The sequence below is a fragment of the Nannobrachium achirus genome (genome assembly GCF_963921795.1).
Source record: "Nannobrachium achirus genome assembly, chromosome: 17".
Classification (NCBI taxonomy): domain Eukaryota; kingdom Metazoa; phylum Chordata; class Actinopteri; order Myctophiformes; family Myctophidae; genus Nannobrachium; species Nannobrachium achirus.
Window position 1 is genome coordinate 8,926,326 of NC_137824.1, and position 14,717 is coordinate 8,941,042.

General features: G+C 42.2%; 1 protein-coding gene across 1 annotated transcript; it reads left to right on the forward strand.

Moving 5' to 3' along the window:
* Positions 1-206: 206 nt before the first annotated feature.
* Positions 207-4,148, forward strand: LOC308302228 (toll-like receptor 13; the record flags this gene model as incomplete). The annotated part of the gene is made up of 4 exons (XM_080746487.1): positions 207-606; positions 773-890; positions 1,249-1,374; positions 4,109-4,148. 4 exons carry the CDS (start codon positions 207-209, stop codon positions 4,146-4,148), a joined length of 684 nt encoding a protein of 227 aa, XP_080602613.1.
* Positions 4,149-14,717: the final 10,569 nt, after the last annotated feature.

Below are 14,717 nucleotides of genomic sequence, written 5' to 3' on the forward strand. Positions count from 1 at the left end.
TTTCCTTAATAAACTGTAATCTGACGTCCCTGGATTTCCTGACACAAGCCAATCTGCCTAGACTCTCCTGGCTGGACCTGAGACAGAATGAGTTGATGGTGATCGATGTCTCTGTGTTCAGTTCTCTCCCTGCTCTCAAGTATATTAAAATGAATGACAACCCTTTTAATTGTTATGATTGTTCTAATGCTGACTTTCAGCAGTGGATGCAGAACAAGAAAACACTGGTAGTTGACGCTCACAGCTACACCTGTGGCTTTCCTCTGGCTAAAAAGGGAACCAGGTTTCTGGACTTTGACTATCATTCCTGTTTGGTGGACAATAGTTTCCTCTGCTTCATTTCCTCCACTTGTGTGATTGTGCTGACTCTGCTCACATCCTTCACCTACCACTTCCTGAGGTTGCAACTTCTCTATGCCTACTACCTCTTCCTGGCCTTCCTTTATGATGCCATTAAGGGAAGAAAGAGGGGGTCTCCTGAGCGCTACGATGCTTTCATCTCCTACAACGTTCACGATGAGCTCTGGGTTTGCAGAGAAATGCTTCCAGTGCTGGAGGGAGAGCAGGGCTGGAGACTCTGTCTGCACCACCGAGACTTCCTACCAGGTACAAACCTCTCTCTGTCTCTAAGTAATACTGTATTTATATAAATATGTCTCTTTGTGTCACCAGCGGTTGTAAGCAGGCATGGAGTCGGGACCTCTCCCAGCCTTTCAAGAAGTGAAATAGTTTGAAACGTGGTTTGAATAATGTTTATATGTCTTATTTCCAGGTAAACCCATCATAGAGAACATTGCAGATGCCATCTATGGCAGCAGAAAGACCATCTGTGTGATCAGCCATCATTACCTGGAGAGTGAATGGTGCTCTAGAGAGTTCCAGATGGCCAGGTGGGGGGCGCCATTTCTCTGATGTTTCACTGTAAATTCCAATGAAAAACATAATGAGGGACACAATTACAGAACAATTTGTGTATCATGCAGAATTGACTTACATTTGTATTTATTTTTCTATTTGTTTTGGCATGGAGAGGAAATATACCCTTTCAGGCATTTATTGGGCAGTGTCACACTATAAACTTTATGTAAATATAGCATTAATTAATACATTAATAGAGCATTAATATAGCATTATTTACAAAAACTAAGTGAATGTTTTTTTTTTTTTATGCAAGTAGTTTATCTCACTGTAAATAAGTGTAAATGAAACTAGACTGAGTGTAACTGTCCTGTGGTCTCCTGTGTGCAGCTACCGTCTGTTTGATGAACAGAAGGACGTATTGATCCTGGTGTTTCTGGAGGACATTCCAGCCCACCAGTTGTCTCCCTACTATCACATGAGGAGGCTGATGAAGAGTCACACCTACCTGAGCTGGTCCCAGGCTGGACAGCACCCTGGACTGTTCTGGCAGAACCTACGCAGAGCTCTGGACACACCTGAGAATGAAACACAAAATTTGTGAATGAAAGAGAATCTGGAGGGGAATTTATATTGATTTAGAAGGGGGAAATCGTCGGGGATGGAGGAGCGTTTGTTTCGTTGTTTGCTGTTAACATTAACAGACAGTGCTGGCGTTAGTTGTTACCTGCTGGTATATTTTATTCAAAGCACTTTGTAAGGCTCACCTCTTTAAAGCTGTTACCGTATGTCGTGCCCCAAAGTTTTACATTGTGATACAGTAGGTCACGTGTTCTCTCTGTAAACGCTCTGAAACAGTCAGAGAGTAGAGAGAGAGCAGCGCCTCTCGGCTGACTCGGCTCGCACTGACCAGGAAATTGAGGAAGTGGCCTCAACATAAAATGTATTTTAATTTAATTCTGTGCATATAAAATATACCGGTATGTACCCATTCGAATATCTTAGTTACATCGATATTGTTCATGTGAACTAGTTTGTTGAAGCGTAATCATTATAATGATCAAAATTGCTATGAGAGCACCGCACCGCACTTGTCACAAGCACTTGTCAGCGAGCACCACCATTATATGTGTCTGTCTTTAGCTCCCTCCTCCCTGGCTGGAATCCAGCCTTCGACCACCCAGCAGCCAAACTCCATAGTGATTATTATCATTTCAACACATAAGCTAAACTAACTACTTGACATGAACAGTGTGGCTAAAACTAAGATATATAATAGGTAGTATCATTTTTGTATCCACAGATTTAGTAATAAAATACATTTTCCCCTAAGGCGACTTCCTGGTTGTCATAGTGTGTGCAGGGGGAGACGGACCGGCCAGGCCCACAGACAGTGAAGTACAATGAGCAGAGGCGCGGGGTGACGTCATCAATAATATTAGCTAATCAGATGTATTCTTGCGTGTCATAACAGCTTTTCTTTTTCATTACTTAACCCTGTTTTTATTATTCTATTTCGATATTATGTTTTTAATTCACTTTATATTTGATGTTCTATTGGATTTTAGTTGGATTAAGTTAACTTTCATTTCCTGCATTTTTTTTTATTTAGTATGAGTCATTTAGAATTCAAACAAGTTATTACAAATTATACATTACAGGTAATATAGGCTGATGAGAGCGTGACAGTGGGGTTTTAAACCAATGTTTGGTGAACATGATGCATTCTTTCTTTTTTCTTTTTTTTATTTACCTGAGAAAGTGGATTAGCACTGCATAAGATTGATATACGGTATTTGTGTTATTACCAGGCTCAAACACACAACCTTGTGGTCATTAGGCATGAACACTACAAACTGAGCTAACCTCACTCAGACAAATCTAATAATAATATTAGATTTGATAATATGTAAATAGACAGAATGCAGAGAGACTGTTTGTTTAGTGTCTTAGTAAATAGGATCAGATAGAATGCAGAGTGTAGTATCTCAGTAAACTTTATAGGATGTTTTGTCTCAGTAAAGTATAGGATCATAGAATCAATGCTCACATCTGATTAGCTCAGTTGGTAGAGCAAATATCTTAGGACCAGGAGATTGAGTGTTCAAATCTAGGTAAGCCACATGCACACAAAGACTTCAAAGAGGGATTGAGACCCTGCCGTTTTATCCGTCTGTACTAAAAAGTGCCCTCTCCAGACCACAAAAGCAGTTTTTACTATGGTGAAAGAAATGCAAATATCCTCTTTCTGCTCTGCCCGCTTGGATGCCATACCTGAAGGCAGCATTCACAAGAATTGCCTTGTCCAAACTCTCCTGAACTTGAATGTGGCATCTTGACCTCCATGCTCACAATGCGCCACAGTGCGATGCGTTGTGAGCTTGCAGGTCTGCTATTTTCACCAAAAGAACATTTCAAACATGAAATTAATGTCTGTGCACAAGCAGTGCAAGTTCCCTCCCCCTGTAGTATTTATATGAGAAGACCTTTATAAAATAGTTAATTTCGCTCAGTTCGATCTCATCACAATGAACCAACACCACAAAATATGTGCTTCACTTTACAGTTGAAATGAGCCGTTTTTCATAGCAAAATCATAAAATAACATTACTGTGTTTGCAGAGCACAGCTTACCTCCAGCAGTCCAGGAAGCATTGTCAGCTACATGTGTGTTAAACTGTTAATCCATGTTTTAAATGTCCAGTAGAATGAATGATGTTTCTGACATGTCAGCTACATGTGTGTTAATCCATGTTTTAAATGTCCAGTAGAATGAATGATGTTTCTGACATGTCAGCTGAACACACTTAAAAACATCTTTCCTCTTTGAACAGCTTCCTGTTTGTGGATGTCAATCACTGCCAGGTGTGATGGATTCTATATTGATTGCTAAATTATAACTGCTTCTGTTATGCTATTCTGTCAATCATTATACAACTAATAACGATTCCGTTGTTATGTGATTCTGTCAATTATTATACAACTAATAACTATTCCATTCTTATGTGGTTCTGTCAGTTATTATACAACTAATGACCATTCTAACCTGACTCCGTCAGATGGTGGCAGCAGTGCGTAGGCAGGAGTCAGGTTATGACCATTCCACACTGGGAATAAAGAAGCTCTAGGCTACACATATAACTTATACAAGCTGTATGGTAGAGTATGTTAATACAATATAACTTATATTGTTGTTGGGGTGGTTGTATTTGGTCTCCTTGCTCTTCTAAGGAGACATTCCTGTGTCTAGGTTGGACATGACCTTTGTTACCATCCTGTTTCTGGTTTGACACACGGTTTGACCGGAGGTTAAAAGTTAACGTCAGGCGGACACCGGGGTTCAAATCCAGGCTAGAACAGGGAAGTTCCAGCCTGCAGCTTTCAACTGAAAAAATACACATCGCTATGAATATGCCTCTAGGGATGGAACGATACGCGATATTATCGTTTATCGTGATAAAAAACACTCACGATAATCGTATTCTCGTAGAGATTTAATTTATCGTGATATCGTCCTCCGTCAATGTCATGCACTGGGATCAAATCACCTTTTATTTGCCGAGCTGCATATCCGGTACCACTTATACCCTTTATAATTGGTAAAAGCTACTTATAATATACATACTTGATACAGTCTTTTTTTCACTTTCTATCAAATATCTTTGCCAAAAAATAGACGATCTACAAGCTCACAGTCGCAACGTCCCATCCCTATATGCCTCACGGCTTCAACCCATTTAGACCCGAGGCAGTCTAAAAAATGCCTTCTAAATCCTAATCCTGATGCTATACTGTATATATAGCCTCTGAGATGACACAGGAGCTTTCCCGGATTGAGTAAGATGAGCCCAGTTAGGCATCCTTACTTTTAATAACTGATTAAAAAAGTAAAAACATTTAGTAAAAGTTGTAATTTAATCTTTGGCACTATCATAGTTGATGTTGATCGCTTGCACAAGCATTTTAAGATCAGATACAAGTGTAAGCAAGTTTCTCGAATGAGGCCTATTTTAGTTCATATAGCTCTTTACACGCACGTGTGCACGCACCCATGCACGCACGCACACACACACACACACACACACACACACACACACACACACACACACACACACACACACACACACACACACACACACACACACACACACACACACACACACACACACACACACACACACACACACACACACACACACACACACACACACAGGCCTGTGGGTCCATTGTGGGTTCTTCCTCTTTCACTTCCCTCCACTATTACCACACAGTGTAACTCCTGAGGTACGAGCTGAGCTGTGGTCAAATGAACTTCCATGTCACATGACCCTCTACAGTGACCTCCTGTCACTGTCAGATGAACTCTCTCTACAGATGCTTCAGTCCTCTGAACTGCATGGCACTGGAAGGATGATTGTCACTGACTTTTATTAGCAGCTCAGGTACGTTTAAAATGTTCAATTCCTTTGGTACAGAAATATTGTCATGGTGCTCTGAATATCATCCTGGAAACGACTAGTCCTTGTGAATTTTCTGCATTATTATTATCTTGCAAGTTTTACCAGATATGTACCTGTATTTGGTGTTACTAGACAGAGGCATGCCTTAAATTCACTGAAATGTACACCACACAAGCGACTAATCTTTATCGTTATGTAATAACAAACATTGTATTGGCTGCAGGCGAGAGACGGAGGGAGGCTTGACTAATGACTAATGCTGGCATAGTGTAATCGAGGCCAGTAGAAACAAAAGGCATTTATCACCCTTTCAAAGTCACTAAAAGATAAAAAGGACTTGACCTTCATAGATAAAATCAGCTATTATTGGAGGAAGGCAGATTTGTATAACAGCATTCATTCGCTTTTCAATTTAAAATCACAGGAAGGTGATAGAGTGGGTCAGGGGATCTTAGTATAATTTGTATGTTCAATTTGAATCCAACATACTTTTTCTTTTGTGATTTTCGTGCACCCAAAACAAGCTCCCAGACCAGAGTGGTACTGTAGGTGGTTAGTAAGTCCATGGTACATGTTATATAAAGTACCAACATTGTATTACTGATTGGATAATTTCTCAGTTTATTTAACCCATTTAGACCTGGGGCACCTATAGACACATTGTTATTAGAGATGTGCATTGGTACTGTCCTCACGGTTCAATTCCAATACGATTCACCAGGTAATGATTGGATTTGACGATGCATCACACTTTTCTATATAACTGCAACATGACAAATGTTTCATTTTCATTTCTTCAGTCAATAAAGGCAGTCAGATATACTGAACAACATTATCTTATTTAGAATTATATTATAGGATAGGCCTAATATTATACACAGTATTATAATAATATAATAATAGTAATATTCATTTCAATGTGGAATCTAGACTGATTATCTATGTAGAGCAGGGGTCAGCAGCCTTTTTGGAACAAAATACCATGTATTTATTTTCTGAAAAAAAAAAAAAAACATCACAAGGATGCAACTGGGACGTATCATCAGTGATGTAGCCTGGGGTCGACGGGTGTTTCGGGTCTCGCAACATCATACACCCTCGCCCAGGTGACCCAGCTGGGGTTGATCAAGTCCCGACTTACGTCCCAGTAGCTATCCACGATCAGTCCTATTAGGGAAAGACAGGGTCACTCAATGTGCTGCACCGGAACTACTCTGCCGGGATTGGGGGTACTATTCTGGCGCGTGGAAGAACTAGGCTCTATGGGTTGACTCCTGGCCGGGCTCCTCCTACGTCTCACCAGGTCCTCTCCTGCTCTCACCAGGTTCAGAACCTGTGCGTTGCACCAGACCCCAATCCAAACATTCCATTCAGCTGCTGCAGTTGAATGGCCCTCCTAAGGGCCTGACCGTGGATTTGTTGGGCTTCTTCCTCACGGAAGACACAGGCTGGGGCGCTAACCCAACCTGCTCTAGATAGTCAGTGTGCCGTCATGTCAACATACATTTTAATGACACCCCATCAAAATCCGGACATATTTTGATTGTTAGGACATTGTTATAATGATCATTAGACTCACCATCTCCTCATCAACTCACTCCCCAGTCAAAGTTCAGAATTGTAATGAATGTAGAATTATGTGCAGGGTGTAATTTGCTGAAGATTAGGTGACTTAATGTAATTGACCACGTTTAAAACAATATTTGATTTTAAAAATATAAATCCTCTCTCTCACACTTCACTTAACCCTGTTTCAATGTTGGCACCGTGCCTAATGTTGCCTACCCCAAGTGTAGAGTTACGCTACACAAATAAAGTTTACATGTGTACTGTAACTGTTTTACTGTTGTATCCTCTTTAGATCATCAATGCTGAACAGTGTTGTCACCAACCAGTGTCCACAGCAGAATTACTTCACCAAAAGTACCTGACAGTTGACCCTGAAGACAGCCATGATGCTACAGATAGGAAGCTGCCATTGTTTCCCCGTCTTGTTTCTTTTGTTCACGCTTTATCTTAATCCCATACTGGCTTACTTCTTGAAAAACTGCAATGTTGTTTATTCTAGCAATGTCACTGCTGGTGTTTCAGTGGAATGTAAAAACCGTCACCTCCGTAGCATACCAGACGACGTTCCCAGAGAGGTTATATCATTGACACTTGAAACTAATGATATTCAAAGCATAAACAGCACAGATTTTTACCATCTGCTGAATCTCACAGATCTGAACCTGAGTTATAATTTAATAACTCATGTAGATGACGGGGCGTTTGTCCGTTTGGCAGAACTTAAAGTGCTCTGTATGAACGGCAACAAACTAACAACACTGACAGACAACATGTTTCAGGGACTATCTAACCTCTTGATACTGAGCTTGGACGGAAACGATATCACATCCATCAACCCTGCTGCCTTCCAGTCACTCACCAGCTTACAGGAACTGAGTCTGGAGTCCAACCACATACATCAAGTGACAGACGTCATCACCATCTTACAGCTACCACGCTTACAGGCGCTGAACATCTCAATTTACGAGTTAGAGTCTTTTCAGTCAAGGGATCTGCCATTAAACATGTCCTCTGAGCTCAGGGAGTTGAGAATCATTTCAGGGTCGATGAAAATGTTCAGCATCACAACAGCTGTGTTTCCACATCTTAAGGAAATCGACCTGTCATACTGTTGTAATGATTCTGGATGGGAGTGGGACATACCAGACAAGTATTTCCTCAGAAATTTAACCACGGTGTATTTGATGGGTCATTACATGTCCAACATCCGAAATTCTCTAGAGAGCCTGGATTCGCTGGCGTCTCTACAGTTGTCTGCTGTGAACAAGACGTGGATAGACAGAGGGCTCTTAAATATTGCCTGCAAAATACCCACACTGAGGGCACTCACCCTGCAGGAAAACCACATTGACAGCATAGGAGAAGAACTGGCAAATTGCACTCAGCTAACCTACCTGGACCTGTTAGGCAATGACCTGACTGAACTGTCTAAGGATTCAATACAACACATGAATCAACTGAGTTACCTGGACCTCGCCTGTAACGACCTTTCCAAAGTGCCGGACGTTGTTAATTTTCTCCCCGTGCTTCAAAACTTAAGCCTGCATCACAATAGTATCCATAATTTAAGCTGCTCAGACTTCTTAAATGTAACCAGACTCACACACCTTCATCTAGATTCCAACCCCATCTCTAAACTCAAAGCGTGTGTTTTTCGACACCTCAACGAGTTAAAGGTTCTAACTATGAGTCACAATAACATATGGATGTTTGGCGGTGCATTCAAGATTGGCCTACAGAAACTGGAATTATTGGATTTCAGTTGGAATCAGATTTCATTCCTGGGGAAGGGGGATTTTACAAATCTGAAATCGCTCAAACACTTAGTGCTGGGATCAGATGGATTGTATGGTTGGGACAGCACTGCTTTAGAAGGACTGGAGGAACTTGAAACTCTTAGTCTCAGTTTTAATTTTGTTTCCCCCAGAATTATATCGTTACTGTATTTACCATCACTGAGAAACCTGAAGAGCCTTAAAATGCAATCCAATCAGCAATTATTTATTCCTAACATATCATCTATCACATTTGAAAACACACCAACCCTAGAAGCTCTCGACATCTCCAACAATGAACTGAAGTCCCTTGAGTTCCTGACACAAGCCAACCTGACTAGACTCTCCTGGTTGGACCTGAGCCAGAATGAGTTGGCAGTGATCAATGTATCTGTGTTCAGTTTCCTCCCTGCTCTCAAGTATATTAAAATGGATAAAAACCCTTTCACTTGTGATTGCGCTAATGCGGACTTTCAGCAGTGGATGGTGAACAACAACCAAACACAGGTAGTTGATGTTCAGCGCTACACTTGTGCCTATCCTCTGGCTAAAAAAGGAACCAGGTTTCTGGACTTTGACTATCACTCCTGTTTTGTGGACACTAGCTTCATCTGCTACATTTCTTCCACTTGTGTGATTGTGCTGACTCTGCTCACATCCTTCACCTACCACTTCCTGAGCTTGCATCTTCTCTATGCCTACTACCTCTTCCTGGCCTTCCTTTATGATGCCAAGGAAAGAAAGAGGGGGTCTCCTGAGCGCTACGATGCCTTTATCTCCTACAACGTTCACGATGAGCTCTGGGTTTGCAGAGAAATGCTTCCAGTGCTGGAGGGAGAGCAGGGCTGGAGACTCTGTCTGCACCACCGAGACTTCCTACCAGGTAGGCTACCTCTTCTGTTTCTCGCTTATACTGTATGTACATCTATGTTTCTAAATCTCAGGTACAAACCTTCCCATCTGTATCTATCTACCTTAGTCTGGGATCACTTCACTTTTCGGGGTTGTAACCGGTCTGGAGCGGAAACCACAACACGTCATGTTGTAGTACTCAAAGGACTACAATTTGCCGGAAAGATCAAACCGGATTCAGTTTTAACCCAAAATATTCCCCTGCGCTCAAGGACATACTTTTAGGGCCTACCTAATAAACTCCTTGATGCGGAGTAGTTTTGCTTTTGAAACATTCGTTTGGTATATGCATCTTTTAGTCCAACTCTTAGCGACTTGCAAGACTACACTAGGCTACTCGAGCATTTTAATAGGGATTGGGGAAACAAACGGGGGGCACCAAATCTTCTAGTGGTTTCCGCGCTTTAGGCGGAAACCAAACGGCCTGTAGTGAATGAACACCAGGCTTTCCCCCAGAAAGCCTGGTAGGCGAGGTTAATCTACCTATCTAGCCATCTAGCCATCCATCCATCCAAATAGTTTTGAATGTGTGTTTGTATATTTTGTTTTCAGGTGCACCCATCATAGAGAACATTACAGATGCCATCTATGGCAGCAGAAAGACCATCTGTGTGATCAGCCATCATTACCTGGAGAGTGAATGGTGCTCTAGAGAGTTCCAGATGGCCAGGTGGGGGCGCCGTTTCACTGCAAAGGCAGATTTACAAGATAATAATAATGCTGGCAATATAATAATTCAGTAAGACATCAGTTAAGTCAGTCCTTGTCACTTTAATGCCAAATATGCAGATAACTGTATCTGTCAGTCCTTGTCTCTTTTATTACCATATATGGAGATCCCTGATGTTATCAGTATATGCCCATATATGGGCATGCCCCCTTTTATGCCCATATATGGCAACCCCTGATGTTATCAATATATGCCCATGTATGGAGCTGACTGATTAGTTTGCTAATCCATGACAACACACTGAGGTAACAACACTCTCCATATTTGGGAACTCCTTATATGGTTATGGCCTGCCGGCCTGTACTCGCCTTAGCCCAATTCTGCCAGACATATTTAACCAAATTAGCCCTCAATGCCAGCTATTTTTCAATTTTCCTTAGCTTTGCAAGTCGTCGTGAAATATGTAGTAAACATAAGTAAGATCCAGTCCAATCTCAAACACAAACATTGTAACCCGGATTACAATGCATACAATCACATTATAATCTATAAGAATTCAATTCACTCTGATTTGCAAACAAAGTATCCAGCAATTGTAACGATACTACTTGACCTCATAAGTCGATATAAAACGCTCTGGGCTTTTAAGTGTCACCCAATTGTTACTTCCCCTCATGGTGCTGGGGAATAAAGTATCACTTAATGTAAATGCAACTAGACTGAGTGTAAGTGTCCTGTGGTCCCCTGTGTGCAGCTACCGTCTGTTTGATGAACAGAAGGACGTATTGATCCTGGTGTTTCTGGAGGACATTCCAGCCCACCAGTTGTCTCCCTACTATCACATGAGGAGGCTGGTGAAGAGACACACCTACCTGAGCTGGTCCCAGGCTGGACAGCACCCTGGACTGTTCTGGCAGAACCTACGCAGAGCTCTGGACACACCTCACACTGACCTGGACTTGAATCAATAATCCATTTCTGGACCGTGTTCGAGGGGAGGGAAGCTGGGCAGAGAGGAGGACATTTTGCCACTGCACATTCTCCTACGGGCTGGGGGCGGAGCCTGTCAGTGGGGAGTGGTGTGCGGGAGGAGTAAAGGCCTGTCCATACTTTGACCGAAACCGCCCTCTTCGGTCAAAAGGTCCGTTTCAACTACAAAATGATGCCACTCGTGGCTTCTGAAAAGCATTAGACGAAATGAGAGTTCGAAAATGTGCACATCCAACTAACTGAACATTTCGGAGAAAGTATGGACAGACCTTAACACAGAGGCTCTACGTTCTCCCAGTGGGGGCTCCTCACTGGCAGGTGAGTCAGTAGGATACAACAGTACGCCCTCCCGGTGGGGGCTCCTCACTGGCAGGTGAGCCAGTAGGATACAACAGTACGTCCTCCCAGTGGGGGCTCCTCACTGGCAGGTGAGTCAGTAGGACACAACAGTATGTCCTCCCAGTGGGGGCTCCTCACTGGCAGGTGAGCCAGGAGGATACAACAGTACGTCCTCCCAGTGGGGGCTCCTCACTGGCAGGTGAGCCAGTAGGATACAACAGTATGTCCTCCCAGTGGGGGCTCCTCACTGGCAGGTGAGTCAGTAGGATACAACAGTATGTCCTCCCAGTGGGGGCTCCTCACTGGCAGGTGAGCCAGTAGGATACAACAGTACGTCCTCCCGGTGGGGGCTCCTCACTGGCAGGTGTGTCAGTAGGACGATACAACAGCAGTGGCAATACAGAGAAATGTGTGGCGAGGAATTAAATGGCACAATGATTAATTTGGGGAGAAAATGGGGGAAAGGTGAGGTGATATGGGTCTGGTTCATATTAGCACCCCTTTGTTGTTATGCTTTTATGAATTTATAATTTTGTTACACTTAGTGTAGTCTCCGAGTCAGACGTTCAAACGTTTCTGTTTGTGCAAAGGAAGTGCTGGAAACTGAGGCGGTGAGGATGCGGGACATCCGCTCAAATTAGTCTAATCATATATAGGTTGCTGCTTATCAGAAAAGGAAATCCAAAAACGTGTTTTAAAGATGTAAAATATATTTTCATTAACGGGAATGACGAACAGATGACAGCTTCCTTCGTCGGCCCTATAATAGCATTTGGAGATTGTGGAATAGTGGAGACTACACTTTGTGTAACAATTGGTTTTCAGCTGTGATTTATGAACAAAGTCGTCAATATTGTTTATTTTGTGATTTGCTTCTGTTGGGGTCATATTAAACATTGACACCATATATATATTTTTTTATTATTATTATTATCTCTGCCTGTGAATAACTGTCAATCCCTGGGTTTCCAGTTGGGGGCGGCATAACCGTTTCCTGTTCTGGGGTAATTTTCCCATAGCTCAATTTGATTGGCTCGGCAGCAGATTTGAACTGGAATCTGTTGTTTCCTGTGCAAGTCTGCCGCTGAGGGAATCAAAGGAATATGGGACACACACACTGAGAGGCTGAACATGATGGGTATGCATGACGCCTTCTGGAAACCTGGACCATTACATACTAGTCGGGGATCCACATGCCCAAAAGCTCAAGGATTAGGGTTGAACCTGTGATGTTCTGCCGCACTTTTTATTTCTGTTTTATCTATTAGTTTGGTCATTAAGGTCCACAGAATGAAAGGCCTGCTCTGCCGGAAACATTGCGAAAAAAAGTTATGGCCATTTGTATATTCACTGTTCCATTGACTCCACTAGAAATATTAATAAATAAATCTGCTTTAAGTAGCATGTGAGGGGTCAAACTAGGGGTTCTTCATCATTATCTGAATCCATTGCAAGCATTTGTTTTGCATGAAAAACATTCCTTGGGCAAAATATTGCCCCCCAAAAACTGTGGGGGGCAATATTTTTTCCACTTTTCACAGTTTTGAGTGGCCAAAATATTGCCCAAGGAATGTTTTTCATGCAAAACAAATGCTTGCAATGGATTCAGAATGATGAAGAACCCCTAGTTTGACCCCTCACATGCTACTTAAAGCAGATTTATTTTCTTATTTTTAATATTTCTAGTGGAGTCAATGGAACAGTGAATATACAAATGGCCATAACTTTTTTTCGCGATGTTTCCGGCAGAGCAGGCCTCTCATTCTGTGGACCTTAATGACCAAACTAATAGATAAAACAGAAATAAAAAGTGCGGCAGAACATCACAGGTCCCCTCCCATTTTGAGGGACTGGATCCCCGGCTAACACAGAGAATATACAACAATCTAAAGGGGAAGGGGGGGGGGGGGGGGGGGGGGGGGAGCAAGTAAAAAGAATGGAATCCTATCCAATACAATGCAACACAGTGGTTCTCAACCTGTGGGTCGTGAGGATAAGGCAAGTGGGCCCCCAAACAATTGGCAAAAAACACTAGACTAAGATTTGAATGATGGTATAATTATAATGTGAACAAACACAAAATTAAAACAAAATGCTTTACATTACTTCCATTGATCCAAGCCGGAACACAAAGGGTTGAGAACCACTGCAATACAATTAGAGCTGTCACAATTATTACATAATCACAATTATTTGAGATAATTGCTATTATTATTAATGCATAAGAGTCAATCATTTCCACATTGAACAATTACGTTTGCATATATTTTTTATTTGTTTTAATAGTGGAAATACCTGATCTTCAAGCTCAAAACGTGTCACTCTGGACTTGGTTTGAGCTTGGAGATTGGCTATTTCCACTATTTATGGGTTTTTATAAAGATATACAAGTATAAAGTTAATGTACGTTTAATGTCATATCTTTCCTGTGCAACTTTAGGTTTACGAAGCCTAACAACGTTTCAACGTTTCACGTGTGTGTGTGTGTGTGTGTTTGTGTGTGTGTGTGTGTGTGTGTGTGTGTGCGTGCGTGCGTGCGTGCGTGCGTGCCAGAGATTCCGTTAGCCGGTATTTACCGGCCATTGGCCGGTTAAATGTTTCATTGGCCGGTAATTATAAAGTCCACCGGCCACCGTGGCCGGCTGGGAAAATGCCTCTTAGGCTATTTTATCATTTAATCTTATTATTCACATAATTATTTGTCTAAAGTAGTAAGCTACAACCATTAAAACCTATCATAATTTTAAATTTGTATCATGTTCTGTCTTCTGTGAGTCTGACGACAGCGGAGCTGCTTCATGCTGCGCTGTTAGAGGTGGGACTTTCGCGAACGAATCAAGTCTTTTGAACGGCTCTTTGAAATGAACGGTTCACAGTAGGGAGCCGTTCCTGAACAGTGGTGGGAAAAGCACGCTAGTCTTTTGAACGGCTCTTTGAAAGGAACGGATCCCAGAGATCCGGCTCACTTCAAATAGCCATAAATCCCATCTCTATGTTACGTGCATTGGAAATATAGGAGCTTCAAGCTCACAACAAGTCGAAACGCGCATCGCTGTGAGCTTGTATGTCTGCTATTTTAGACAAGCACACGGCCTTACGGAGAAGCACACATCACGTTTCACAGCTCCGTCAAGTTGATAGCCT